Source organism: Bactrocera neohumeralis, chromosome 6, assembly GCF_024586455.1.
Source record: "Bactrocera neohumeralis isolate Rockhampton chromosome 6, APGP_CSIRO_Bneo_wtdbg2-racon-allhic-juicebox.fasta_v2, whole genome shotgun sequence".
Lineage (NCBI taxonomy): Eukaryota > Metazoa > Arthropoda > Insecta > Diptera > Tephritidae > Bactrocera > Bactrocera neohumeralis.
This window is the reverse complement of record NC_065923.1, coordinates 3,784,843-3,812,798: the sequence shown is the minus strand read 5'-3', so window position 1 is coordinate 3,812,798 and position 27,956 is coordinate 3,784,843. Positions and strand designations below refer to the sequence as shown.

The following is a 27,956-nucleotide window of genomic DNA, read 5'->3' as shown; positions in this document are numbered from 1 at the left end:
GCCAAACAATTTGTTATATTTTAAAGCGACAGTTGTTGATTTTATTTAGTTTCGACTGTAGAGATTCAATTATAAAAAGCAATTGTAGTAGCTCCGGTGATTTCTCAATGCTCATGCGGTAATTAAACAGTAGTTGTGCTTGTGTCGCAATATTATTTTTTATTTGCGCGTTTAAATTAAAATGACCTGCAATTAAAGAGTAAAAACGCTTACTTAACTTAGCACAAATGATTGTAGAAATAGCTTAAGTTTTGTATAAAAATTACTTAACACTTTGGAAAATATTGTAGAAATTTACTATATAAGAGCTATTAAAAGTTATATTTTTTAAAATAAATTTTATTTTTAAATATATTTGCATATGAATATTAAAAGATAAATAATAACTCTAGACCTAAAATAATACGAAATTACATATTAAAATATAAAGTAGAAATTATGTAAGGTAGGTGATATCTACAAAAAATATAATGGAAGTCTAATAATGCGAAGTCTTATTATACACATATTAAACTCACCATTATCCTATTTAAAGTTAGCTTTCATCGCCTTTTCTATTATATAAATTACATAGCTTCAAAGTGATAAAGATATCAATATTACATTATTCAACATTTTCCCACCCATACTTCTTACATTTCCTTTACAGTTTTTGTTGTAACAAAAATAGTTCAAAATAATTCGGGGAGTTATTTCTAATTTCACCCAATAAGTGTGACCTCAAAGCCAATTGAAATTTTGCTGTATAGATTTTTTGGAACAATAACAAAACACAATATCAAAAAAAAACTTATTTTTTAAATTTTACACCTGTGCTATACATAGATTATCTGATTACATGTCGAATGAATTATGCCAAATTTCTTTTAAGTACCCTATTTTTTCAAAATCAAAGTACAAATAGTAAATATATAAACTTATTCGTAGGCATTGAAATATGTGTTTATTCCAATTTCAGGGTATTTTTATTCATATGTATTTGCTTATGTACAAATGTATGTATTGGATGAGGTATGTGGTTCTATATAAAAGTGCTTAATATAGAGATTCGTTAGACGAGCTTATTAAAAGTTACTTAAATGCAGCTTGGCAATGCATAATTAAGTTGAAAGTCAGTCGTATTTTTATCATTATAATACACATATGTATATTATTAAGAGGAAATTGAAGGTTTTAAGAAATTGCAGAGTTTACATACATAGGTATTTTTTAATCTATAAAAATTTGTTTAGTTTTTTTGTCATAAGACATCGGATGATATGTAGATTTTTAGATTATCGAGATATAAATTTATGAAGATATTATGAATTGTCTTAAAATACTGTCAAATTGTGTTATTTATTAATTTTTGAATACTTCAATAAGATCTTTTAATCGTATCATGTTTTGCTTCAGTTACAACTGTCAAATAATTTTAGTTTCTTTCTTAAGTATTTTGTTTTATGACAATTTATCAAAGAGTTAACTTAAAATCGAACTATAATATTCAATATGCATCTTGCAATTGTCAAATAGCCGGAATCCCCACAATGTTATCAGAACACAATTCACATCTTTCTCAGAAGTTAACTGATAAATATTATGATTTTTTAATGCTTGTGGTTAACAAACGTTGAAAAATAATAAATACTTATTTATTGTACCTTTTTACTTTCCGGGCGTATTGCGATGTAAATAAATACATATGTATGTATGCTGTCACTGCTTGAACGTCACAATTGTTACTATAAATAGTCTGGTCACTCAGTTTGATGAAAATGTTTCCACTTCTGTATTGTTAATACTATATTTGTTATATAGTTTGATATTTTTTATATTGTTGCAAAAAACACGTGAAATACTTTCGTTATTATTTTATTGGTTGTGTAAAATTGTCTAAATTTATAATACTGCGTAGAAGAAAGAGTACAATCCAAAACTTAACTAAATTCAATTGCTTTCACACTAGTGCCCAATAATTTTTTCAAATGGCTTGCCTGTGTAAGTATGTATTTAGATAGACACGTACTAGAGTCGGTGAAATGTAAGACTGCTAAAGCTCAAGTCAATCGTGGGCAAAACGAACAGCACAACGCGAGTGGACATTAGCAACAGTGAAACAGCACTGACGGCCCTTTCTGATGAGTTAGTGAATTGGACGATACATAGAAAGGCGGCAATTGCATATAGAAGCGAACCTACATAAATATACATGTTTGTATGTATGTACCAAAAAAGGTTATAACATCTATGTGAATACGTGGTATGTTTGTAGGTATGTGGATATAAGTATAAAGTTAAAATTTCCTCTCATTTCTATTTAATAAATATAAGCTTGTGTGTATATATTGGCTTACTTATTCGTAATACATTTATTTGCAAAAATGAGTAACAAGAGAGCCACAATATTGGTTTTGGTAATGATCGTGAACACGACGATCAGCCAGTTGACAAACAAAACAACAGTAAAATAGTCAGCGACGTCGTCGAACGTGTTGACGAATAATTAGTGATTGCCGACCGAGTCATAACCGACCGGCAAAAATCCATTCAACTATGCAAAAAGCAACCACGATATTGACACGATCGTGGCGTGATCAGGAATGTCTGTTCCGTTTAAAGCTTATCATTTTTGTTTTGGGTGTTAAAAATGCATTTACTACGTTTGATATTTTTTCTTGCTTTTTATGGTGCTACAGGTGACTCACATGTTCACCGGTTCAATTTGTAAATAGTGCTCCTAACATCAGATTTATTTACATAAGTATCTAATGAATGCCATATTTCGAAGTAACACTACAGTAAAACTATGGCAAACAGTTTTTGTAAAGCAAAAAAAGTAATAATGTTATCTCATTTGACTCATTCAATTCAAATTTTTGTCTATCTACATTTACGCCACGTAAGTATACATCAGTGGTCGGCATGAGAGGATCTGTCACTGTGTTGGTGAGCACGAAAAAAAGTAGTCCAGTGAGAAATTTGAATTAAAATTAAGCAAATTTTATAAATAATTAAGAGTATAATGAAAATTAACAAAATGTCTTTTAAGGATATATTCCCTATTATCTTTAAAAGACGTGGAACATAAAAGGCACTGCATGGCACCAAAGGCATTTAGAATCATAAAATATTTCTCGCAGGGCATATTTGGTTTTGCGCTATAGTCTTGCGTGATGTTAATTCGTTGCTGGCTCGACAACGACTGAACGATAGAGCGTAAGCGTACGTGTGAAGTTAGTTTGCAAAATTTTGCTATGAAATGCCGACCACTGGTATACATATACTATATTGTTGTTCGCCCATAACCAAAATTTTAGTTTGTGCTTTCAGCATTTTCTTAGTTTTATTAAACATACATACATACATATGTACATATATACAATATTATTGTATTTTCTTTCTCTTTAATCGTTTAATTGTGCCAACATACACGTCATAATATGTTAATACGTACGTGCATTAATTTGTTTATGGTTATTCATACATATATGTATGAATGTGTGTTGTCGATATTGTTGCTTTCAGTGCGTACACGAAACATACTTATGTATCTATTAAACGCGTGAGTTTGCCAAAAAATCATATGGTATACATATACTATTAGCACCGTGGGAAATTGGAGTATTTTTTATCTACAATTATATGAATTGTTTGAAATGATAATAACAGCCAAATGTAGTCTGTGGCTCGAAAATTCATTAAAAAATGTGGTTAATAAGGAGACTATAAACTTATTTCATTGGTTATGTTCTTTATCACTACAAACATATGTATATAAAAATAAAGAGAAAAGAAACATCCATGCACATACATTTGTATGTATGTAATATATGTATGCGATGCGGGGTACGATTTTTCTTAACAATCAAACATTATTTTCAATTGGGTTTGAAATGATGTGAAGTTTATCATGACATGACAGAATTCGAAAATAAAAATGTGAACTTTTTCACAGAATTCTTCAATCCCCAACCAAAACAAAAGGAATATAACAACATATTTAAACACCAACGATAAACTTGCTGTGGAAAAGGATCACCGGAAATATTCTTGAAGCATCCATTTGGCTAGGAAATTTAATGGATGGCTGGCAGTATTTTCTAGCTTTCGCCATGTCTTTAAATAAGTCTTAAAGCTAAAAACATTTTTTTCGGTTTTGGTTTTGAAAATTTATTCTTTTTCTATTCACCAATATTTGTGTCAATCATTTTCAAAATTATTATTATTATTATACCGGTAATAACGTTTTTGTCTTTATTTGTAAAGAACATTTCCACTGTATGAATAGTTCATTATAATAGTATTTAATTCATGTAAATATAGTAGGTAGAATATGTGCCATGAGACCAAATGTGATAAACGATATATTTTTTATTTCTTAAATGTTGAAAATGTATGTTTTGGAAACGTTTTAAATCATTTTTTTTTTAATTTTTTGTTTATATAATCACAAACTATTTTAATTTTTTAATATTAACCTATTTACGTATGTCATGCTTTAATAAGCGTTAATAGACAAATCTACTGTCAGGTATGTATGTATATCCCTATTTACATATGTACATATACATACATATAAATAGAAACGACAGTCATGTGCTGAACACAATGAGCGCGACAGACTGCAAACGACATCTGTCAAATATTAAAGTACACACGTTCTTATGGATACAGTTATGTAGTTGTGCAGCTGCCTCAATAACTGTGTCCTTAAGAACTTGTGTATTTTAATATTTGACAGATGTCGTTTGCAGTCTGTCGCGCTCATTGTGTTCAGCACATCAAAAGAAGCACGCATTGAATACATGACACACATTTCAGCCCACTAAAGAATATGTGTAGACACCCGTGGATATGAAAGCATAAAAGTTTCCCTTGGCTAACGGGTGAAATTAAAAATTTCTAGATACAACGGAAAATTCACTGTCAGTAATTCGCACATAAGTAGATTACGCTGCATTTTTTAAGAGTGCACGTGGCTACTCTTATATCTTTATCAATCGTAAAATTGTTTGACCTTAAAGCAACGTGTGGTAGTATGATATCAACGTAAGTCTTCTTCCGTTATACGTTTTTATATTGATAAGCGGCTTAAAAATGTAAACAAACTTAGTTAAAGATAAATGTACATAACATGGTACGTAGGAATAAATTACGTAATACAATCGAATCAATTTCAGTATCTAGTAAAAAGCGTTCGGTTATTAATAATAAGATTTGATTCAACAAATAGTTAAGAATTAATAAATTAAACCGATATCTATTTGGAAAGTATATTTTAAAGTAGCTTTTTAGCTTTAAAAATTTCATCTAATTTGCGCTCCAACTCTGCGTTTGTACCACGCATATTATCCACCACTTTCTTAGCCCAAACATAGTATTGTTCTTGACGCTCAGGTGTCCAACCGATTGGCGCTTTTCTGCCTAAATCTCGTAGATTGTCCAACTTATCCGCCAATTTCACTAATTTGGCGTTCTCACTTGAACTTGCCGCATGTTCGATTTGCAAGCGTTTTCGTTCTTGTTTCTCCAATGTCTTATCGTCAGTGACCTCACGCACAATTTCACAAATTTCCTCGCCAAAATGTTGCTCGATTTCTTCAAATGTGGTGTCGGTATCCTCAACAGTGTCATGCAATATAGCAGCAATGAGTACATTTTCATCGGAGATACCACCTTCCACAGCGAGAATTGTTGCCACATTTATAGGGTGATTTATGTAGGGTGTCTCATTATCTTTCCGCAGTTGTGTACGATGCTTGCTGGCAGCAAACTGCAGTCCTTGCATTAATTTCGCTGTAGGATGTAACGTTTCCATGTTAGGAATAATCACAGCCGGCCTAGAGGGAGGGCATCCAATATTTCAGCCAAAAACAAGGTAGAATGAATATAAAAATTAAAGGAGGCGTTATGAGATATTTTGAAATAGCAAATTAACATATCCTATCTGCAAATGGAAAGCTTGCCCGGGCCAGTCAAGGATATGCTAGCCGGATGACAAAGCAACCAAATATCTCGTTAACATATGTTTTTACTCTTGGTCATAAAATTATTGTTCTATAGTGGTGTATAGTTCTATAGTCGTGTATAGTTCTATAGTGTATAAACTTTAAGCATTTGTAACGTTGAAATTTAAAAATCTTATCACTGGGTTGATAACGCGATAATCCCGAGATGGTTTTGGTTTACGCTTACGTAAACCGGCTGCATTAAGAACACTGTAAGTAAAGGTCTTAATAGTCAAGGAGGGTCCCATTCAGGTGGAAATTGCAGCTGAAAATGGTTCCCACGACAGTCGGGTCTACGTAACCGGAACGGACCCGGATTTTTACCCGGCCAAGGACTGCCAACTCGGCGGAATTCCGCCGCAACAACGGAAATGGAACCGAACAGAAATTATGGTCTGAGCAAAGGCCAGCACGGTATACTTTTAATAATTCTGTGAAGTAAATTTCTGTCCTATTTAGCCAAATAAAATAAAAAAATATTTCATCTTCACGATAGTTCAAAGTTTTTTTAAGCAAAATCTAGTCAAGAGGTCAATATGGCAAAAGTTTGTTGACCCAAAATTAGGTAAATTGGTTGAATTACTTAGAAATCATCAAAACAGGTAATTTGTTCTTCGCATATGAAAGCAAATTTTAAGATATTACATGTTTGATTTTTACTAATTAAATACATACGTACTCGTATAGTATATGTATACGTTCATAAAACAAACAAAACAAAAATAAATAAAGAAAACAGCACTGACCAAAAACAGCGGATGAGCGAAAATAGCGATAAGCTAAGTGAAAACAGTCACGCCACGTAGCCAACGTAATTCACGAATTTAAACGATGAACTATGAAAAAAATTAACTTAAATATTTTGAATAAACACAATTTACTTATGATTCACTCCAAAATAAAACCATCCAAATTGATTTGATTCAATCAATTAGGTTATCTTAATATTAGCAATTTTTAACTACCTTGAGCTTTGTAGCGTTTTCCGAGACAAAAATATTAACAAATACTTTTTAAGGAATGGTTTGTACATTTATTGATACCTCATTTACAACACTTCATTGATAAGCAAATTCAAATCTTACGCACACGAGCTACTGTTTGTAGGTTTGACGAATAATTTACGCACTCTATCTACATATCTATCTATGTGGTAATACGTTGTTGTTGTTGTTTTAACGGAGATTCAATCCCCGTTGGGATGGTAAATATCATTTGTGTTGTCGTCGAGGTCATCTAACGGTAGGCCCAAGAAACGTGCTGTTTCGACGGGGTCGGACCAAAGGGAGGAGGGTGTTAGATGGGTAGGGTTTGTGGGGCATGCAAAGAGGTGGTCAGTGTCATGCGGAGACTCGTTGCATGCAGGACATACATCGAGTATGTCAGGGTCTATTCTGGATAAGTAGGAGTTTAACCTGCTACAGTATCCAGAACGAAGTTGCGCAAGGGTCACACGCGTTTCTCGCGGCAGCTGGAGCTCTTCGTCTGCGATGGGTGGTGGTTTAACTCCAAGAACGCCATTCACGGGAAGGGAGTCGGTGAAGGTGTTGATGGCTCCGCTGTGAATGGCGGTCAGTACCTGTCGAAAGTTAGTTGCGTCCGAAGTCCGGTCGGCGTACTGTACGACGTCGTCGACGTAATCCAGGAATGACCTCTTGATGCTCCTAGGAGGCGGTTCCGCTCCAAGCAGATGGCTGCAGGGGTGATTTCTGCGAAAGCATCCCAGCAGGAACTGCCTGGAGAGGAGTTCGTTATGCTCCTTAACCGGGAGCATCCGGGTCTCACTATGGAGGTGTTCAATCGGAGACATCAAGAGACATCCTGTAGTGGTCCGGAGTGCAGTATTTTCAGGTCTGAAGTTTCCTCATCTGCGTGCCACTGCATCCAGGCGACCATATGGGCGCTGCGTAATTGAGGACCGGCCGGCCGATTGCCTTGTATGTTGCCAACAACGTTTCTTTGTCTTTTCCCCATGTGCTGCCGGCTAGCGACTTGAGGATTTTGTTGCGGCTCTGTACTTTGGCGATAATCGCGGTCGAATGCGGAGAGAAGGAGCATAGACTGTCGAAAGTTACACCTAAAATCTTAGGATTATTGACAGTCGGAATTTTGACGCCGTCGACTGCAATGTTAAGCTCAAGTCTATACTCCTTCGTCCAGTTGGTAAAAATGGTCGCTGTGGATTTGGTGGGGGAGAGTGTAAGATTTCGTGCAGTGAGGAAACGAGAAAGATCGGAGAGGTAGCTGTTTACCTTCGAACACATGCCATCGATTCCATTGCCCGACGCCAATATCGTGCAGTTATCAGCGTACGAGGTTATGGAAACTCCCTCTGGTGGTTGTGGGAGTTTCGACATGTAGAAATTAAACAGTAGTGGGGAGAGGACACCACCCTGCGGAACCCCCTGTTTAATTCTTCTCAGTTTAGATGTTTTACCTCGAAATAATACGGATGACTGGCGACCGCTCAGGTAGTTCATGGTCCACCTCTTTAACCCTGGAGGGAGCGTAGTTGTTTCAATGTCCTGCAGTAGCGTTGTGTGATTGACCGTGTCAAAGGCTTTTGACAGGTCCAACGCTACGAGGATCGTTCTTTCGCAGGGTGGTTTCTGGTTGAGGCCACGAACTATCTGGGCGTTTATGACGCTAAGTGCTGTGGTGGTGCTATGCACTTTTCGGAATCCATGCTGGTGGCTGGCTAGGCTCAGGTGGTGAGTGAAGGTCGGGAGTAGCAAGGCCTCAAGTGTCTTCACTACTGGGGAGAGGAGAGTTATCGGTCGATAAGATTCCCCTTTGTTGGCGGGTTTCCCAGGTTTCAGTAGTGGGACCACTCTTCCGACTTTCCACACATCGGGTATTTGAAGAGTGGTCAGCGACAGATTAAGTACCTTGGTGAGATATTCTACTCCCGTCGAGCCTAGATGCTTTAGCATTAGCATGTTGATTCCATCAGGGCCAATGGATTTGGAGGGTTTTGCTTTTTTGATGACACCCTGAACCTCCTCACCGGTGAAAGTAAGTGGCGCGCCGTCGTTTGGCATTTTGCGCAGCCGTCGGTTAACACATCGTTTAGCTTTGTCTACCGAAGGGTGCAGTGTGAACTGCCGGCTAAAATAGCTCGCGCACTTCTTCGGGTCCGAGGAGGCATGACCATTGAATTGAACTTCAACTCGGTCGTCATGTCTCTTCGGGTTAGACAGAGCTTTGACAGTAGCCCAAAGCTTACTCACTCCGGTGGAGAGATTGCAGGACTTCAGGTGTTCTATCCATTTCGTCCGCTTATGTTGATTTACCATACGCCGAATCTCCAAATTGAGATCCCGTATTCGGGGATCCCCGGGATCGGCATGGCGTAAGGTGTCGCGCTCATTAGCTAAAACGGCTGCTTCGGCTGGGAAATTGGGGCGGATTTCCGCTATTCTTCCAGCCGGTATGAAGCGAGCGGTAGCTGCTGCGATCACCTTGCGGAATTGACGTTCGCCAACGCATACGTCCGTAGGAATGGGTAGAGCGTTGAAGGTGCTCTCAGTAAATTCTGTGAAGCCGACCCAATTAGCTTTGTTAAAGTTAAAGTAGGTGCGGTTGTCCACAGAAACAAAATCAGGAGGCTTCTCGATCGAAATAATTATGGGCAGATGGTCTGATGCAAGAGTTAGCATAGGTCGCCAGGTTATGCTGTTTATCAGACCACCGCTAGCAATGGTAATGTCCGGCGAGCTATTACAGGTGCCCATAACTCTGGTGGGGGCTTCGTCATTCATTGTGCAGAATGTCGAATCGTCAATCTGTTCCGCCAGCTCCATCCCCCTACGATCATTTGACAGGCAGGAATGCCAAAGATCGTGGTGCGCGTTAAAGTCGCCTAGTACCAAACGGTTTTCACCACGAAGTAGCGCACTTATATTCGGGTGTTGCCCAACAGGATACATGTAACTGGAGGGATGTATATATTAAATATTTCGAGCTCGACATCGCCTGACCGGATAGCTATACCCTGACATTCTAGGGTAGTATCCCTGGGGTCGATGTCTACATCGATTAGACGATACTGCACGGTGTTGTGCAATATGAAAGCTAGGCCACCAGCATTATCTCGCTCGCGATCTTTACGTATAACGTTGAAACCTGCACAACTCAGAAGATCTGAGCGGCTGTTTAACTTGGTTTCTTGGACCGCAGCTATCGATAGACGTTCCCGATTCATTAGTGCAACTATCTCCTCGATCTTGCTCTGGAGTCCGTTGCAGTTGAATTGAAGTAGCCGGGTTTGTCGCGGGTGTCCGTGTGTGATCCTGGGGGTGAGGGAGTGACGTGTGGGTGGAATTTGTTGCAGCTGTAGTACCCGCAGGGGCGGTTGTCGCGCTGGGGTGTTGGTTGGCGACGCCACTGTTGTGAGTTGCGGGGCAGACTCCTGCAGCATGGGGCAACGTATGAGTCACTCCACTCACGTGTGGTGCGCAGGCCGGAACACGTCGAAAAATGACACCAGCCAGTACAAGAATTGCACTTGACGGATGTCACATTCCGGTGTATGACGGCCTGACACACGGAACAGACTGTGCGAGGGACCAAGAGCTGCTGGTTGGTTCTCGCACGAGGATTGGAGCGGGATGAAGGTTGGGGGGGGACAAGTCAGAAGGGGAGTTATGTTGCCTGATTGAGCTCCTAGGGACCGTGGAGGTCCTTTGTTGGCCACTTGGATTGGGTGGCGGCGCGGCGCGCGAACTGTGTGCGGATTGCACAGCCGTAGAGGCTTGTGTCGCAATATTGCGCAGGCAACATGGGGCCACGTAACGCGTGGTCCACTCCCTATGGGTCTTAAGGCCTGAGCAGGTCTTAAGATGGCTCCATCCATTGCATGTGTTACACCTGACCGAGGTGGAGTTTGGATGAAGCCGTTTTGCGCATACGCAGCAGAAAAATTCCTCCGGGCCCGGGTTGGACTCAATGCCAGCGCGAGTCAGGAGGATACGGAGCAACCCTGCTGCAAGGCATTGCTCTAATGACGACAAACACAAATTAATACTCACCGATCCAAACGGGGTTAGATCGCCGAAAAACAGCCCTTGGTCGGATGAAATCCGAGTCAATTCCGGTGCGTAGAACCGGCTGTCGTGGGAATCGTGGTAATACGTATGTAATTATATTTGTGATTGTTTTATGGTGTATACCTCTAATTTAGATACATTATATGTATGCCGGTATAAAAAAGGTACATACATATGTACATTTGTATGAATGCAAATTTTAAATATACATTAAAGAGGAATAACATTCAGGAACGTTTAAAAAATTTTCCTATAGAATTTTATAAATCTCACTAAATTTTACTTCATTACATTTTTGGCACTCTAAAATATAATATAGAAATATGTTTCATTTTATACATATGTACATATGTATGTATGTTTTTATGTATTGTATGTATTCCCCATTGGAGGATGGAGTCATGTGTAGAAGTTCACGCAAGTGACTTCACTTGGGAATGGCCAGAAACGATTCTTTTACACATGGCTCAAGCAGCTCACTACTTCCGGTCTTTGACCAAGTATCTTCTGGGTAGCCTAAGAACATCCGTTCGAAGGCGAGCTAAAGTGAGAAGGCGAAACATTCCCTGCAAGGGTTGTGCGCTGGGTTTGGGACCCGCCACGTAAAAAAACACTCCCAGTGAAGAGCTATAACCAGCCTCGGATGAGAGACTCCCCTTTTGATGACGACCATGGCAAACGAAATAAGGACTACGAATTGAGGGCATGCACCTGGAATGTCCGGTCCCTTAATTGGGAAGGTGCCGCTGCCCAGCTGGTTGATGTCCTCGTAAAAACAAAGGCTGACATCGCCGCCGTCCAAGAAATGCGATGGACGGGACAAGGACAGAGATGAGTAGGTCCTTGTGACATTTACTACAGTGCCATATAAAGGACCGCAAGTTTGGTGTAGGATTCGTGGTGGGAGAGAGACTCCGTCGCCGAGTACTATCATTCACTGCGGTGAATGAACGTCTAGCCACAATCCGCATCAAAGCGAGGTTCTTCAACATATCGCTTATCTGCGCTCACGCCCCGAAGGAAGAGAAGGACGATGTGACCAAAGATGCCTTTTATGAGTGCTTGGAGCGCACTTATGAAGGCTGCCCCCGCCACGATGTCAAAATCGTGCTTGGCGACTTTAACGCCAGGGTGGGCAAAGAAGGTGTCTTTGGCACTACGGTCGGTAAATTCGGCCTCCACGACGAAACATCCTAATGGGTTGAGGCTGATTGACTTCGCCGGGGCCCGAAATATGGTTATCTGTAGTACTAGATTCCAGCATAAGAAGATTCATCAAGCTACCTGGCTGTCTCCGGATCGAAAAACTACCAACCAGATCGATCATGTTGTGATAGACGGAAGACACGTCTCCAGTGTTTTAGTTGTGCGTGCGCTCCGAGGTCCTAACATCGACTCGAACCACTATCTTGTTGCAGCTAAGATTCGCACCCGCCTCTGTGCAGCGAAAAACGCGCGCCACCAAACACAAGGAAGGTTCGACGTCGAGAAGCTGCAATCACAACAGACAGCCGAACGATTTTCTACTCGGCTTGCACTCCTGCTCTCTGAGAGCACTCGTCAACAACTCGGTATAAGGGAACTGTGGGACGGAATTTCAAACTCCTTACGTACAGCTGCAACCGAAACCATTGGTTTTCGGAAAGTGCAAAAGAACAACTGGTACGACGAGGAGTGCCGCGCCGCAGCGGAGAGAAAACAGGCTGCCTACCTCGCAATGTTACGATCGACCACTACACGTGCGGGATGGGATAGATACCGAGAGTTGAAGAGGGAAGCGAGACGCATTTGTAGGCAGAAGAAGAAAGAGGCTGAAATGCGTGAGTACGAAGAGCTTGATAAGCTGGCCGACAGGGGTAATGCTCGAAAATTCTACGAAAAAATGCGGCGACTTACGGAAGGTTTCAAGACCGGAGCGTACTCTTGTAGAACCCCCAAAGGTGATCTAGTCACTGATGCCCAGAGCATACTTAAATTATGGAGGGAACACTTCTCCAGCCTGCTGAATGGCAGTGAACGCACAACACCAGGAGAAGGAGAACCCGATTCCCCCATCGATGACGATGGAGCAGACGTTCCATTACCCGACCATGAAGAAGTTCGAATAGCAATTGCCCGCCTGAAGAACAACAAAGCGGCAGGGGCCGACGGATTGCCGGCCGAGCTATTCAAACACGGCGGCGAAGAACTGATAAGGTGCATGCATCAGCTTCTTTGTAAAATATGGTCGGACGAAAGCATGCCCAACGATTGGAATTTAAGTGTGCTATGCCCAATCCATAAAAAAGGAGACCCCACAATCTGCGCCAACTACCGTGGGATTAGCCTCCTCAACATCGCATATAAGGTTCTATCGAGCGTATTGTGCGAAAGATTAAAGCCCACCGTCAACAAACTGATTGGACCTTATCAGTGTGGCTTTAGACCTGGCAAATCAACAACCGACCAGATATTCACCATGCGCCAAATCTTGGAAAAGACCCGTGAAAGGAGAATCGACACACACCACCTCTTCGTCGATTTCAAAGCTGCTTTCAACAGCACGAAAAGGAGCTGCCTTTATGCCGCGATGTCTGAATTTGGTATCCCCGCAAAACTAATACGGCTGTGTAAACTGACGTTGAATAACACCAAAAGCTCCGTCAGGATCGGGAAGGACCTCTCCGAGCCGTTCGATACCAAACGAGGTTTCAGAAAAGGCGATTCCCGATCCTCCAGGCTGGACAAGGAAGCACAGAAAATGGGTCTGGCAGTGAACGAGGGCAAGACGAAATATCTCCTGTCATCAAACAAACAGACGTCGCACTCGCGACTTGGCACTCACGTCACTGTTGACAGTCATAACTTTGAAGTCGTAGATAATTTCGTCTATCTTGGAACCAGCGTAAACACCACCAACAATGTCAGCCTAGAAATCCAACGCAGGATAACTCTTGCCAACAGGTGCTATTTTGGACTGAGTAGGCAATTGAGAAGTCCTTTCTCGACAAACAAAAACCAAACTCTATAAGTCACTCATAATTCCCGTCCTGCTGTATGGTGCAGAGTCTTGGACGATATCAACAACGGATGAGTCGACGTTGCGAGTTTTCGAGAGAAAAGTTCTGCGAAAGATTCATGGTCCTTTGCGCGTTAGCCACGGCGAATACCGCATTCGATGGAACGATGAGCTGTACGAGATATACGACGACATCGACATAGTTCAGCGAATTAAAAGACAGCGGCTACGCTGGCTAGGTCATGTTGTCCGGATGGACGAAAACACTCCAGCTCTGAAAGTATTCGACGCAGTACCCGCCGGGGGAAGCAGAGGAAGAGGAAGACTCCACTCCGTTGGAAGGACCAAGTGGAGAAGGACCTGGCTTCGCTTGGAATATCCAATTGGCGCCACGTAGCGAAAAGAAGAAACGACTGGCGCGCCGTTGTTAACTCGGCTATAATCGCTTAAGCGGTTTCTACGCCAATTAAGAAGAAGAAGATGTATTCCCCATGCGCCAAATCTTGAAAAAGACCCGTAAAAGGAGAATCGACACACACCCCCTCATCGTCGATTTTAAAGCTGCTTTCGACAGCACGAAAAGGAGCTGCCTTTATGCCGCAATGTCTGAATTTGGTATCCCCGCAAAACTAATACATAATTGAGCAACACGAAAAGCTCCGTCAGGATCGGGAAGGACCTCTCCGAGCCGTTCGATACCAAACGAGGTTTCAGACAAGGCGACTCCTTATCGTGCGACTTCTTCAACCTGCTTCTGGAGAAAATAGTTCGAGCTGCAGAACTAAATAGAGAAGGTACCATCTTCTATAAGAGTGTACAGCTGTTGGCGTATGTCGATGATATTGATATAATCGGCCTCAACACCCGCGCTATTAGTTCTGCTTTCTTCAGGCTGGACAAGGAAGCACAGAAAATGGGTCTGGCAGTGAACGAGGGCAAAACGAAATATCTCCTGTCATCAAACAAACAGTCGTCGCACTCGCGACTTGGCTCTCACGTCACTGTTGACAGTCATAACTTTGAAGTTGTAGATAATTTCGTCTATTTAGGAACCAGCATTAACACCACCAACAATGTCAGCATGGAAATCCAACGCAGGATGGCTCTTGCCAACAGGCGCTACTTCGGACTGAGTAGGCAATTGAAAAGTAAAGTCCTCTCTCGATGAACAAAAGCCAAACTCTATAAGTCGCTCATAATTCCCGTTCTGCTATATGGTGCAGAGGCTTGGGCGATGACAGCAACCGATGAGTCGACGTTACGAGCTTTCGAGAGAAAAATTCTGCGAAAGATTTATGGTCCTTTGCGCATTGGCCACGGCGAATATCGCATTCGATGGAACGATGAGCTGTACGAGATGTACGACGGTATTGACATAGTTCAGCGAATTAAAAGACAGCGGCTACGCTGGCTAGGTCATGTTGTTCGGATGGATGAAAACACTCCAGCTCTGAAAGTATTCGACGCAGTACCCGCCGGGGGAAGCAGAGGAAGAGGAAGACCTCCACTCCGTTGGAAGGACCAAGTGGAGAAGGACCTGGCTTCGCTTGGAATATCCAATTGGCGCCACGTAGCGAAAAGGAGAAACGACTGGCGCGCCGTTGTTAACTCGGCTATAATCGCGTAAGCGGTTTCTACGCCAATTAAGAAGAAGAAGAACATACGTATGTTTATTACTTACATATACGTTCTTTATCATTTCTGTTATTTAGTTACGTCTTTTTCAAATTGTGTGTTTTATATTCATTGCATATTTTGTCTCATGCACTTTCATACTGATTTTTTATTTTTTAATTATTTATTTATTTATTTAATGCACGTTCTTGAATGCAACTGGGAACGTAAAACATATGTGCCGTATGACGAATCTTTATCTTTTAGTTTAGTATGTTACAACTTACAAGAATTCTCATTGCTCCAACAATTTGTTACTTTTGCCACAACTGATGAGGCCTACAAGAACTTGATTTTGATTGGTCAGTTTCATAGTAGCTATATGCTCTATTGATCTGATCTGAGATTGTAAGGTTGTCTTCTAAAACATTCTATGGCGAATTCCGTGAAAATATCTCCTTAAATAAAGAAGCTTTCTATACTAAAACTTGATTTTGATCGATAGCGGTCCTATAACAAGCGGTCCTATATTAGCTTATTATAGTCAATAAAACTAACAGGAAAAATAAATTTTCTTCCGCTTGAGGATCAATCTTGATACTGTTTCATTAGCTCTGAGAATAAATGTCAAAATTCATATTTCTTTGGCGCCGCGATCTGAAGGTACCGTTGGAAGGAGGAAAAAATTATTAATAAATATATGGGATTATAGGTATCTCAAACCCTTAGGTTACGAGATATCCGACTTTAAAATTCAAAAATTCCAATATTTCCAACATTTTAACAAGCTATTTCTTTATGCACATTTTTCATCAAATTAAATTGTAAACATTAAAACAAATCCACATAAATAAAATAAATAATTATATCCAAAAACATAATAATGAATATGCACATGATTTTATGCCCACTACAGTGTTAATACCCTTTAATTAATTTGTTGTTATTGACAATATATTGCAAATTACAATTATTCATCAAAATCAAAGTTCAATGCTAATTATCAATATAAAATTGCAAATTTAATTCCATATCCACACAGTATTGTTCATAAATTAACCTTTATTGAATTGGCGACCTGATAAGCGCTACAAATTTTTTGACATATAATTATTTAAACAATATCAGTAGATTTGAGCCCTCGCTATACTCTTAGATTTTTATGGTGTATTGTAAATATACACTAGACATGCATTGTATGCATATACATACATATATATGTATGCACAAACATGTCGGAAGATTTTTTTTAGCAGATACATTGACATACTTAGTGTTTGTTTTATTTGACCTGGCAAGTTTATATTAGTATGCATCTATGTATTTGCAAATTGTGGGAACATCTTAATACACGGTTATGCAATCAATATTATAAATGAATCGAAATATACATACATATGTTACCATAATGAAACGGATCAATCTGAAGTTTCATAGAATGAGATGCCTTAGTGACGTTTGCAGATAATCAAGTAAAGATTTTCCGCATAGCATATGTCAAATGCACGCAAAGAAAAAAATGTCCACGTTGTGACAAACACTTTTACAACCTGCCCACCATGAGAATGTATTGCTTTTGTAAAAAAAAATCAAATAAAATATCTGCAATTCCTTGTCTTTTATTAGTAAATTGTGGTGCTTACCTTCGATAGATCTAAATATACACCTTTATCCTTTTTGTATTATTTGGGTTTAGGGTAATTGAATTGCGTTCTTAATTTTTGGTCTTTATTGTTGTTATTATTTTCAAACTCCAAGAAACTTTATTACAGACGTGGAAAATCGATTTGTGTAAATTTACACATAATTCGTATTTAACTTCATCGATGATTTCACTTTGTGCTTTCGAAAAATGCAATCAAATATAAAACTTTTTAAAACTAAAAAGAAAACATTCTTCGACAAATTTTATAATGATTGTTTTAATTAATTTTTATTCACAGTTGATTTATTTCGCGTCTGAACTAAAATTAAATATACGAATAACAATTTCCCCTCCTGCACTTTGAATAGAAAAAAAAATCGAAGTAACAGTGTTGTATTTCGATTGGATTGACACAGTGTTATTCTTTTCGTAACTTCGAATAGTTGATAGTGTTCTCACATTCTAATACTATTTTCCAGGTAAACTCTTTTTCGAGTAACTGTTTTTTAATTATACCCTATTAAATTTAAATTTTTTTTGTGTGGAGAATTAACTTTTACATCTCAGCGTCGAAATTTCACATCACTAAGTATATAGTACTGTTCAACTATTTAGACTATTTTGGTTTTCCTGTGAGGAATCAAGACAAATCCTGGGTTCCACATAAATGTTGTATAACGTGTGTTAGGCTCCTTTTAGGTTGGGCTAAACAAGAACATAGACATTTGTCATTTGCTATACCAATGATTTGGACGGAACCAAAGGATCATGTAAATTTTTGTTATTTTTGTTTGACTCAAACAAAAGGTATTACTACCAAATCCTAACACACTATCCAGTATCCAAACTTGTCTTCGGCCAAGAGACCCATCCTACATAGTGCCGAACTGCCTTTGCCGATGCCTCCAAATAGTTCAAAAAGTGAGAATTCTATTCCGGAATTTGTTCTCAGTCAGCATAATAAGGTATCTGAAGATAGTGATTCAAGTTATGAACCATCAACTTCAAAAGAACCGCACTTATTGACACAATGTGATTTAAACGATTTAGTTTTGTCTAAAAAACAGGCTGAGCTTTTGAGGTCTAGATTAAACGACTGGAATTTACTTTCTAGTGGTACAAAGTTTTCTTATTTTCGACGTCGTTGTTGGAGACTTAAAAGGGACCTACCGGAAGCCAAATATTCAAGAAAATCATAAGTATCTATTAGATATTAGGAAATAATTCTGTAAGTGTGGCTGAATTTTGTACTTTTTACGAAAATACATGTTTTGATGTCACAAGAAAACATGATGTGTACATTTTTTTTCATTGATATATTATTATTTGGTGGCCCTAGTATATTCACAATTTTCATGTGACAAAAAAAAAATTACAAATTTGTTGACCAGTGTTATCAGCGTGATGAGTCGATTAGCCATGCTCGTCGTTCTGTATATGCACTAACTAGTCCCTCGGTTTTTGAGATATCGATTTGAAATTTTTGCATGTCCTTTTCTCCCCAAGAAAACTGAACAATCGGGATCAAATGCTTGTATTGTACAACAATTTCTCATGAATTGTTTTGATATACATACAAACTAGCCGATTAAAATATAGTCCTTGTATGGCTATGGCAACTTCTTGTGAGCTTTTAGATTATAAGTAAGTACATATGTATGAATAAGTTCCGCGCAAATTGCAAATAAAATTATTTTAAAAACACCAATTTGTAAAAATACACTTTTACCCAAAACAGAATTTTTAACATTTTTGTATTTTAATTTTATTCATATGTAGTTTTGTCTTTACACTTTGCAGAGATTCGCTTTTGAAATTTTGTGTACATAGAATTGAGAGTATTCCACACAATAGAGTATTAAATGTTAAGTATTCGAATGTTGCAAGTACATTATTATGTATGTCCTAAGTTATGCACCTCAAAAAGAAGTAAATAATATCGTTCGTAGCAAAAATAAATTGAATGATATTTAGTCTTATTTTATAAATGGGAACAAAAGTCAACAAAAAAGGCATATAAATTTGTAAATAATCTCATATAAAATAAATCTTATGAAAATAAGTTTGTGAACAAGCAAATATATATCTTTGGTATATTAAGGAAATATGTAAGTATGAGTATATATAAACAACCAATATACCGATAATTAAAATTTTAGTAAGATTTGACACCTTGTGAGAGTTAATTTTTTTAAACACAATATAAAGAGTGTTATTTTTGCTTTGACTTATATAAATATTAAATGATAATTGCACAAAAATAGTCAACTCTTAATTTTGAATTTAAATGTCTTTGTTGAGTCTTTAATCTACACTTTTCAAATATAATATTACTTAAACAAAATCGAGCTCCTATCTTGAAGTCTTTGGTTAAAGTTACTCGGCAAGAATCTGACTTCCAATTTATAAACTTTCAACGATATTTTAAATATCATCTGTTCTTTTGTTCATGTCAAAAATATACTACAATACATGACTCGCATCAGTAGCTGCACAAAAAAAGTTTCAAAAATCATACCTTTTTCTATCTTTGTTTTAAATGTTAACAAGACAGCTAGCTTATTTATAATTGTACATGTGTGCAAATTATCTCTTAAAATTAAATTAACACTGTGATGGAATGCCTTGAGTGATTGAGTTTTCTAGCACAATGTGGCAATCATCCAGTGGTTCGAGTATTTGAATTAGAAATGTTAGAAGATTTTTGCGCCGAAGAAAGCTTTCCTCTTCATACATCTCATGAGTGATTTTCGTCATAGCCATGGGTTTTATCATGCGTGTTAGCAAATGTTCACTTTATATAATTAAAAGAATGAGAGTAATTAGTAAATTCCTTTACACATATGGATAATATTTGTTTATGATTTGATATTGACTTCAATAGACATCCAGGAATTTTAAAGCCTTTTTGGAAAACAATTCAGTTTTCCTAAACTTTCATAAAAGGTGTTACACTCCAGCTTACCGTAAGCTTAGACAAATTAGTAACTGAAATTTGCCATCTTTTCCCAGTTGACTGCCGGCCGCGTTTATTTCGTCCATTAAATGTACATAGTATCGCCAAATGGCGGACAATTCACGCCGTTGCAAACTATTCGCGCCACTACCATCACTAAATGATGAATCCATACTAGATGCGGAGTCATCCAATTGTTGGTGTAGCTGTTGTTGCTGTTCGTGTTGCAAGTACTGCTCGAATTGTTCTTTAATTTTAGCTAAATAAAAAAGATATTAATCAATGCAGCGTTAAAAAATATGACCTTAACTTACAAAAGTAATCCCATATATAAAGATTCTTCCCAAAGAAACGAGTTGAACGAAATCCACATAAGAATACACGCTCAAGGCATTTCACTAAGCCATCATCGCCGCAAAGCAAGTTCGTTAAGGTTCCGACATCACGATCGCGACTTGGCTTATAGTGCCACTTAACGATAACATTCACACAATTGCCCAACTGATGTTGCAATTCAGAGGTGGGAACTGTATCTTGCCGTTGAATGCTTGGGCTGCGGGTGCGTGGTGGCGTCTGATTGGTTACGGCCGGCATCTCGGCATTCCTTGAGCTAGTTGATGCTCGTTGTCCAACTAGTAAACGTTCGGTGGAGTCATCATCGACTCCTTTACCAAGCCAACGACCACAAGGAAATCTAAGTTTTTAGAAACAGTTACAGCAAATTTATAAAAAAAAAAAATGTATAACAGTGGGTTTTCGTACTTATAGGTGTGGCCTGTAACTTCATTACGCATAACTACATGCTCCACTAGCCATTTGTGCGTAGGTCCCGAGTTATCGTGGCCAATGCGCATCGTTGTCAATAAACCGAGATTCTTGTACTGTATTAAGATTTTAATTTTGTCATCGAAAATGATGATTTAAAAGAAAATAAAACTCACATGAAAAATAAACTCCAGCGAGCCTTTGGGTACTGGCACACGCTGTGTCTCATTCATAGTACCCGATACAATTATCCAAACATTACTGGAAGTATGATAGGAGCCATATTTACGTGATGGAAAAATCACGACTCGATATGGGAGCTCTAAAAGGAAATACAATTTTGTGTTTGGTTACAAAATGCTTTAAAATTGCTTATAGTATGAGCTTATTTACTTGTTGTTGGATAAGTATTGGTGAATGAGAAGTAATCCACTGTATTTAGTGTGAGTAGGTGATATAAGAATTGTTCCTTCTCTTCTTCACAACGCAGGAAAGCATTGCGTTTGTATAGTGAACGAAGCAATGAGTCCTCCGAAAGTAAGGTTCTAAAATGACGCGATAGCAATTTTTTCTCAAGAGAGAGCCGCACCCAGGCGCGTGTGTAGCCGATGTGTGTTTTTATATCCGCCATGGCCAGAACATTCCTAAGAATTTAATAACATCAAATATTTACAAAATTATTTAATTATAACGTACTTAACATCGAACTCCAATGACTCCGGCAAGGGGCATAATTGTTCGAGACCTACAAATTTATTACGATCACGTGAACGACTGCGATTTGGACTGGGTGGATTGTCGACATCGGTTTGGAAAGTAGACAAATCTGCAAAAATGTAAAATTATGATTAATTTATTTTCATCTAGTAGTGCAAATACTCACAATCCATTCGTTTGCGCATCACATTCCAGGCGAGTGCTTTATGATAAAATATTATTATTGTAAAGTGACAAATTTTTACTATATTTTTATTGTCCACTAACCGGGTGTTGTACCGGCGTAACTGCCACTGCTAATTTTGTTACCTCCAAGCGCTTTGGGAGCAGGATTTGTTATCGTCGTCGTAGTGCTATTATTGGCTCGAGCATCTTGCAATTCCAGGTACGCCTGTAAATGACACCACAATGCCGATTTACCTTGCTTGGACTGTAGACCATGCGACCAAATCTTCTCCAGTAAATCACATAAGGAAGCAATTAGGGTATTCTCTTCAATACCATCGCCTTTAAGACCCAATGCCACAGCTTCTGTGCCCATTTTCTCTAAAAGCATACGTTTCGTCTTCGATTTGATGTCCTAAAATTGAGTAAATTTTGGTGTATTCGTTTACTTTAAGTACAAATTGAACTATTTACTTTGAGTAGACGTTCCACAAAGGTCCAATTAGCCTGTGCCAGTAAAGCCGGACTCACTTCAGCGGTTGACAGATTTGCTGATAGACGGTTCATCTGTTTCTGGTCTATTGATATTTCTTTGGCTCGCCATTTATTACCGTTCTTTACACGCCGCAAACTATTGCCCCTGTAAAAATAAATATTACGCGAGAGAGAAAAAAAACGAGAAAGAAAAAAAAGAAAAAAATACGCGAATTTGTGGCAACATTTTTGAAAGTTAGTTGGGTAAGTCAATTAGAATTTCTTATTAGGTAATGTTGTTATGAGGGACACTCAAATTTCTATGGGTATAAGGTTCCAAAACAAAAAGATACTGTTAATACAAATTTCATTAATAAACATTATTATACATTAAAGGTTTTGTTATTTTAGTTAAAAAAATTAAAACTTAGTAACAGCTTATATAGCCTAAGGTTCTCTATTTTTAAGTATACTCATATTTATTTAGGCATTGATGGAAATTTTCAATCATTAATCCTTAATATTTGTTTGTAATTTGGAATTCAAAATTGGAGCTATTATTTTGAACCCTTATCTGACATCATTTAAAGCATCTTTAAATTTTCCTTCAGCTTATATAAGTATTGCCTGTATTATTGTTGGCAAATGTTAAAAATATGGAAAGATATGCTTTATGGTCATATTCGATGAATTATGGGTATAAGTAACAATTGAAAAACTATCTAAGGAAATTCAACAAATATCACTACTTCAAAAAACTTACTAGACATAGTAATAATTTTTAATTGGCATGCCAACAAAACAAAAATGACTTTACTCAATAGTTAAAACGCATTAAAATTTTATTATCATTAACAGTTAATTTAACAAATGAACAAAAAATATAAATGTTCACAGAAATATAATTGGAAGACCTTCGTTTTTTAATCTTTATAGATTTTCTATTCAAATATTATTTCTGACTACATAAAAAAATTAATAGTAGTTCTTAATACATAGTAAAATAATATCAATCTGCCGAGATTTGCAGTTAAAAATAAATATTTTCCAGATTTGTGACGCAACTACTTAGTAGTGCTGGTTTAGTATTAGAAATACGAGTGAAATAAAAAAAAATCAACTAATTACATTACAACTCTTATAAACTACTATGCACATTATCATTTTATTTATGGTATAATTATACTAACACAAGCTGAGCATTTGAGCATCTAAAATATTATATGATACACAATGAACAAAAATGGTAAACGCCTATGTGGGTGTGCGTTGTAGAAATAAACAAACGAAGATTTTTAACCCTTGAAATTCGTGCATGTTAAATTGTATATTTTAGAAGGTTTGCATATATACATACATATATACGTCTACAACACGACAACAATGACAACACTACCTCGAAGCACACTCCTGATTTAGCACGGACTTTTCAAGTATGGGAAAACTACGAAAATATGCAGCTCTATTGGAGAGTATCTCACTGGGCGGTGTTACTTCAATGTCGATGCAATGTAAACGTTTCTCGTATACCTGTTGCGCCTCTTGTGACATAACGCAAGGCTCATAGCTGGTAGCGCAAATCATATTCTCTCCATGCCGCTTTCTACCAAACAAAAAAACAAATCAGATTAACCGATGGAGGAACTAAAAATCAGCGATATAAAAGAGTCACCTTAGGAGTTTCACTCGCTGATCGAATATGCGTAAATTTACATCTGGCTCCTTTTCCCACATAGCGAGGATTTTGTTGTCGATTAATGTCGCAAACATTTGAGATTCGAGAAAGCGAGACAAAAACGCCCGATGATGTTCTGGTTGGTCGGATAAAAATGAGGACTTATCAAAATTTTGTAAACTTTCACGATTCGAAATCCACTCATCACGTGCTTGATTCGGGTAGATAACAAAAAATTCATATGCGTAAAACATGTGCACAAAACGATTAAGAAATGTCTCGCGCAACGCATTATTTATACGCAAGTCCTGATAGTATTGCTCTTCCAGTGACAATATAGTTGTTGGTTTTGTGTCCCTGCGTGCAGCTGCTGCAGCTTTGGTTGGTGACATTGTTGCATCGACGACATCGTCGTTGAGTGAACCAGCACCAGGTGATTGTGTACGTACACCTTTACGACGAAGAAAGTCTGCTATGCGTGGTACATGGTCGATTTTCGAGGGATGTGCGATGAGTGGTTGGTATTCGATATGATGACCAATCCCATTATCTATACCAGTTGGGCTGCCATGACCGCTACCGGCCAGCGTGTAAACAGTCTCTTGCAATTGATTGAAGCGTTCCTTGCTTCGTCGAGCCGCTTGTATACCCGACGGCAGCGTGCAACTACTAATCATAACGTCGTGATCACGTGTCGCATAACCATTTTTGAGTATTGGTTCATATGAACGATCTCTTTCTATTTCGAATTTGTCCAAAATTGATATAATTTCTGCCATGAAGTCAATTTTATGTGGAAAAACTGGCAACTCTTCCGGCAATTGTATGATTTTCTTATCTATATCGACAAAACAAAGTGTTGCCTCACTACCGATCTTATTAGCGGACTCACAATCGGCATGAAGACCCATGACAAATGGGACGGGAGCATCCAAAAAGTGATGGAGGGCAGCAGGTAATATTGGAGCATACACATGGGGCCATACAAAAGGAAATAGAATTGAAGTAATGCACTCACCAACGATCATTAACTTTTGATGATCTAAATGTGGTAAACAAATAAATTTACAAACTGTATTGAAATCGAGTGGTTTTAGAGATATACGTACCATTTGAACGCAATAGAACTTGATTTTCGAGAAGAACACAGGTTAATAATTGTATTACGCATTCCACTCCAAGATATGTGAATAACAAACGTAACGGAAAGTCCAGTAATGGCAGTTCTGTGCTTGACTCAGGCCGTTGTAATACCACAGCCAAGGGTGGCAAGTGCGGCTCTGAAGGAGGCAAATAAATTCTTATAGATTTCCCAGACTGTGGCAACATTACTTCATACAAAATATTGTACACATAGGATTCGAGACTTATACCAGGTCCTGGTTGACGTGGAAGACTTCTGAAAGAGAAATTAAAAAATTTTGAATATTTTATAAAGCAAATGTCATTATTCAAAATTACGTACTTATAAAGGTTACTGAGAAAAACTTGAGCAGCGAATGCATACGGAACTTGACATATTAGTGAGATACTTTTGGCGACAAACAATTTATCTTTTGCAATGTCATAGTAACTTTGTGCTGATTGAGGTGCTTGTCCGGCTACTTTGAAATGCCGCGGAAGAGATCGACTTACAGGACTCTCCCTTACACGGCCAAGCGAGTGAGTTTGTTGGCCGCTTGACAACTCCGTTATAAACATGGACTGCCGAATAGTAAAAGTTATTAATCAGATCGTATTGTAATATTATTTAAACGTAAAATACCTGCAGTGTGTGCATAGCACTACATATATTGCGATTCCGTATTTCCTCATAGAACACTAAACTAAAACCATAACAACGTTTTCCATCTTCTCTAGTAGTTGCAAAGGAGTGAAATTTCGGTTCAATATCATGTTTCTGAGTTCGGAAGCGCAACCCTTGGGGCAGTGAAAGCTGAAATCATATTAAATTATTAAATATATGTACATATATATTTATACAAATATACAAAATGTTTTGTATGGGCAGGGACACATATAAAAAATCTAAATCCATGCTATAATACTTTTTTAAACTATTAACATTTTAGGTTATCTGGAATAACACTACTAATATTCGTGCTTACTTATTTATTCGGAATTCATGCAGGCTATTTGTAAACATTCGAAATTTCAATATGTCCTTTAAGAAACTTTATTGCGATTTTTTTCACATATTAATATTATTATTTTTTTTCATGCAACTTTGAATTTGAAACTATTTCTCTAATTTATTTTCGTCTTCATACATTGCTAAGAAAATTTGTTGGTAGTTTACCTCAAGACTGTAGATTACAATATGAAAATTTTGCTACGTCTTGTATCTACATCACTGTTGAATTTAAGTAATTTAATCTTTAATTGAAATCAATTGAGGTCAGCTTTATGTGTAATAAACAGACACATGTACATAAATAGACGCCAACAATGTACACATACACATATATGCATATTTTTTACTTCCCATTCACATATGTATATAGGATCATAAAAGATATACATATGTATTTATGAAGGATGCTCTTTAATGCAAACAAGCAAATAGTCTTATTTAAAATGTTATACATACATATCTGATTACTTACCATACAAATACCATGTGCATCAAAGGGATTCCATGGAACATTTTCGGGGTAGTGTGCCAATGGCTTCGACTTATAGGCTCGATCCAGAGGCGAACAATGCAAATTATCACCTTAAATAGCAAGTAAACAAGAATTAAAAAATGTTGGTGAAAATTAATTAGCACGTTTCACATTAAGCATACTGCTTTTGATTATACATATGTATGTATATTACAATTGATCACGCACCTGCAAAACGATCCGGCTCTAAGCCAGTATCTAAGTCTAAACCACATATCACAAAATAGTCGGCAAATCGGGAATATTGAGGATCAGATTCTCGTTTCAGCTGCCTAAGTTCGTGGGAACTCATCTCACCGGGTGAAGTTGGAGATGTGGCCACGCAATCAACCTTTGTCTCACTAGAAGCAACTTCATTGCGATGGCTACAGCTAACAATATTTTTACTACCACTTGCACCATTATTACTGCTGTTATTATACTTTCTCATCACCACTTTACTGGCCAGCTGATTATTGCTTGTTGGCGCGGATGTGCCCGTTGGCGAATTTTGATGTGGTTGTTGATCGGCAAGCATTAAATTCGTCATTCGTTGAATATTGTTCTCCGTCGTCATAGTATCACTATACATACATACACTGCCTCCCAAATCACTGACGGTCCAAGCAATGTCAGTTACTTTGGCTGAGCACTAAGGCCCCAGGCAAAGTTGAGGAGATTTTCAAGGACACAAATGTAGTCTATTAATACGTGAACGATTTTTTAAAGATAATTATTACATATGGGGTATTAATATTAACAATTATTCTTCTCACCACTTTCTAAATAATTTAAAGGTAATTTTCCTTTGTTTAATTATTTCCGGAAATATTGATTTTTCTGCAAGTAAAAAGGAATGAACAAAGCACAACATACATAAGTACACAAATTGTTAAAAATTTGCCAACTGGTTATAAAATTAGAAATTTCTTTTCTTACATGTATGTATATTGCGTACGTAGTTTATGTTTATTTGTTGTTGGCAGCAGCAAATGGTTTGTTGTTGTGGCTGGTCCAATTGACTCAAATATTGTTGAATTTTCTATTTCCTTCTGCCTCTTCTGCGCTTGCCTCTTTCGTTTCGGTTTAATCAAATACACAATAAACATTTTCACTTTGCCAAATTTTTGATCACAAACAACGCCTGTTTATTTCAGTTTATCAATTAAAATGCAATTTTCATATTTATTTCGTTTATTATTTTTTATGTAATTATTTTTTTAAAAATCGGAGAAAACTTCTCCATACAAATTAGTTTACTTCA

At 37.8% G+C, this 27,956-nt stretch overlaps 2 protein-coding genes across 4 annotated transcripts; both read right to left on the bottom strand.

Moving 5' to 3' along the window:
- Positions 1 to 87: 87 nt before the first annotated feature.
- LOC126761274 (guanosine-3',5'-bis(diphosphate) 3'-pyrophosphohydrolase MESH1) lies at positions 88 to 17,391 on the bottom strand. Of its 2 annotated transcripts, XM_050477308.1 has the most exons (4): positions 17,294 to 17,391; positions 17,046 to 17,223; positions 1,644 to 5,822; positions 88 to 186 (listed from the first exon to the last, which is right to left on the bottom strand). In XM_050477308.1, coding segments are annotated over exons 2-3 (564 nt in total). In that variant the 5' UTR covers positions 17,048 to 17,223; positions 17,294 to 17,391; the 3' UTR covers positions 88 to 186; positions 1,644 to 5,260. The 2 variants fall into 2 exon arrangements, with proteins under 2 accessions (XP_050333265.1, XP_050333266.1); XM_050477309.1 differs by lacking the exon at positions 17,046 to 17,223.
- Positions 17,392 to 19,035: 1,644 nt separating this feature from the next.
- LOC126761262 (DENN domain-containing protein 5B) lies at positions 19,036 to 27,948 on the bottom strand. Of its 2 annotated transcripts, XM_050477271.1 has the most exons (19): positions 27,632 to 27,948; positions 27,469 to 27,532; positions 26,882 to 27,393; positions 26,654 to 26,763; positions 25,813 to 25,983; positions 25,513 to 25,751; positions 25,157 to 25,446; positions 24,045 to 25,089; positions 23,769 to 23,975; positions 22,373 to 22,538; positions 22,001 to 22,313; positions 21,900 to 21,935; positions 21,713 to 21,842; positions 21,410 to 21,660; positions 21,193 to 21,338; positions 21,014 to 21,132; positions 20,566 to 20,945; positions 20,261 to 20,510; positions 19,036 to 20,089 (listed from the first exon to the last, which is right to left on the bottom strand). In XM_050477271.1, exons 3-19 carry the CDS (start codon positions 27,282 to 27,284, stop codon positions 19,900 to 19,902), a joined length of 4,446 nt encoding a protein of 1,481 aa, XP_050333228.1. In that variant the 5' UTR covers positions 27,285 to 27,393; positions 27,469 to 27,532; positions 27,632 to 27,948; the 3' UTR covers positions 19,036 to 19,899. The 2 variants fall into 2 exon arrangements, with proteins under 2 accessions (XP_050333228.1, XP_050333229.1); XM_050477272.1 differs by lacking the exons at positions 26,654 to 26,763; positions 26,882 to 27,393; positions 27,469 to 27,532; positions 27,632 to 27,948 and adding an exon at positions 26,156 to 26,363.
- Positions 27,949 to 27,956: the final 8 nt, after the last annotated feature.

Coding starts and splice junctions, on each gene's coding strand:
- LOC126761262 (XM_050477271.1), bottom strand. CDS start 27,284: ATGTATAGTGATACTATGACGACGGAGAACAATATTCAACGAATGACG. Junction 23,976..24,044: donor CAGCGAGTGAAACTCCTAAG/GTGACTCTTTTA, acceptor TTTGTTTGGTAG/AAAGCGGCATGGAGAGAATA. Junction 21,843..21,899: donor GATGCGCAAACGAATGGATT/GTGAGTATTTGC, acceptor ACATTTTTGCAG/ATTTGTCTACTTTCCAAACC.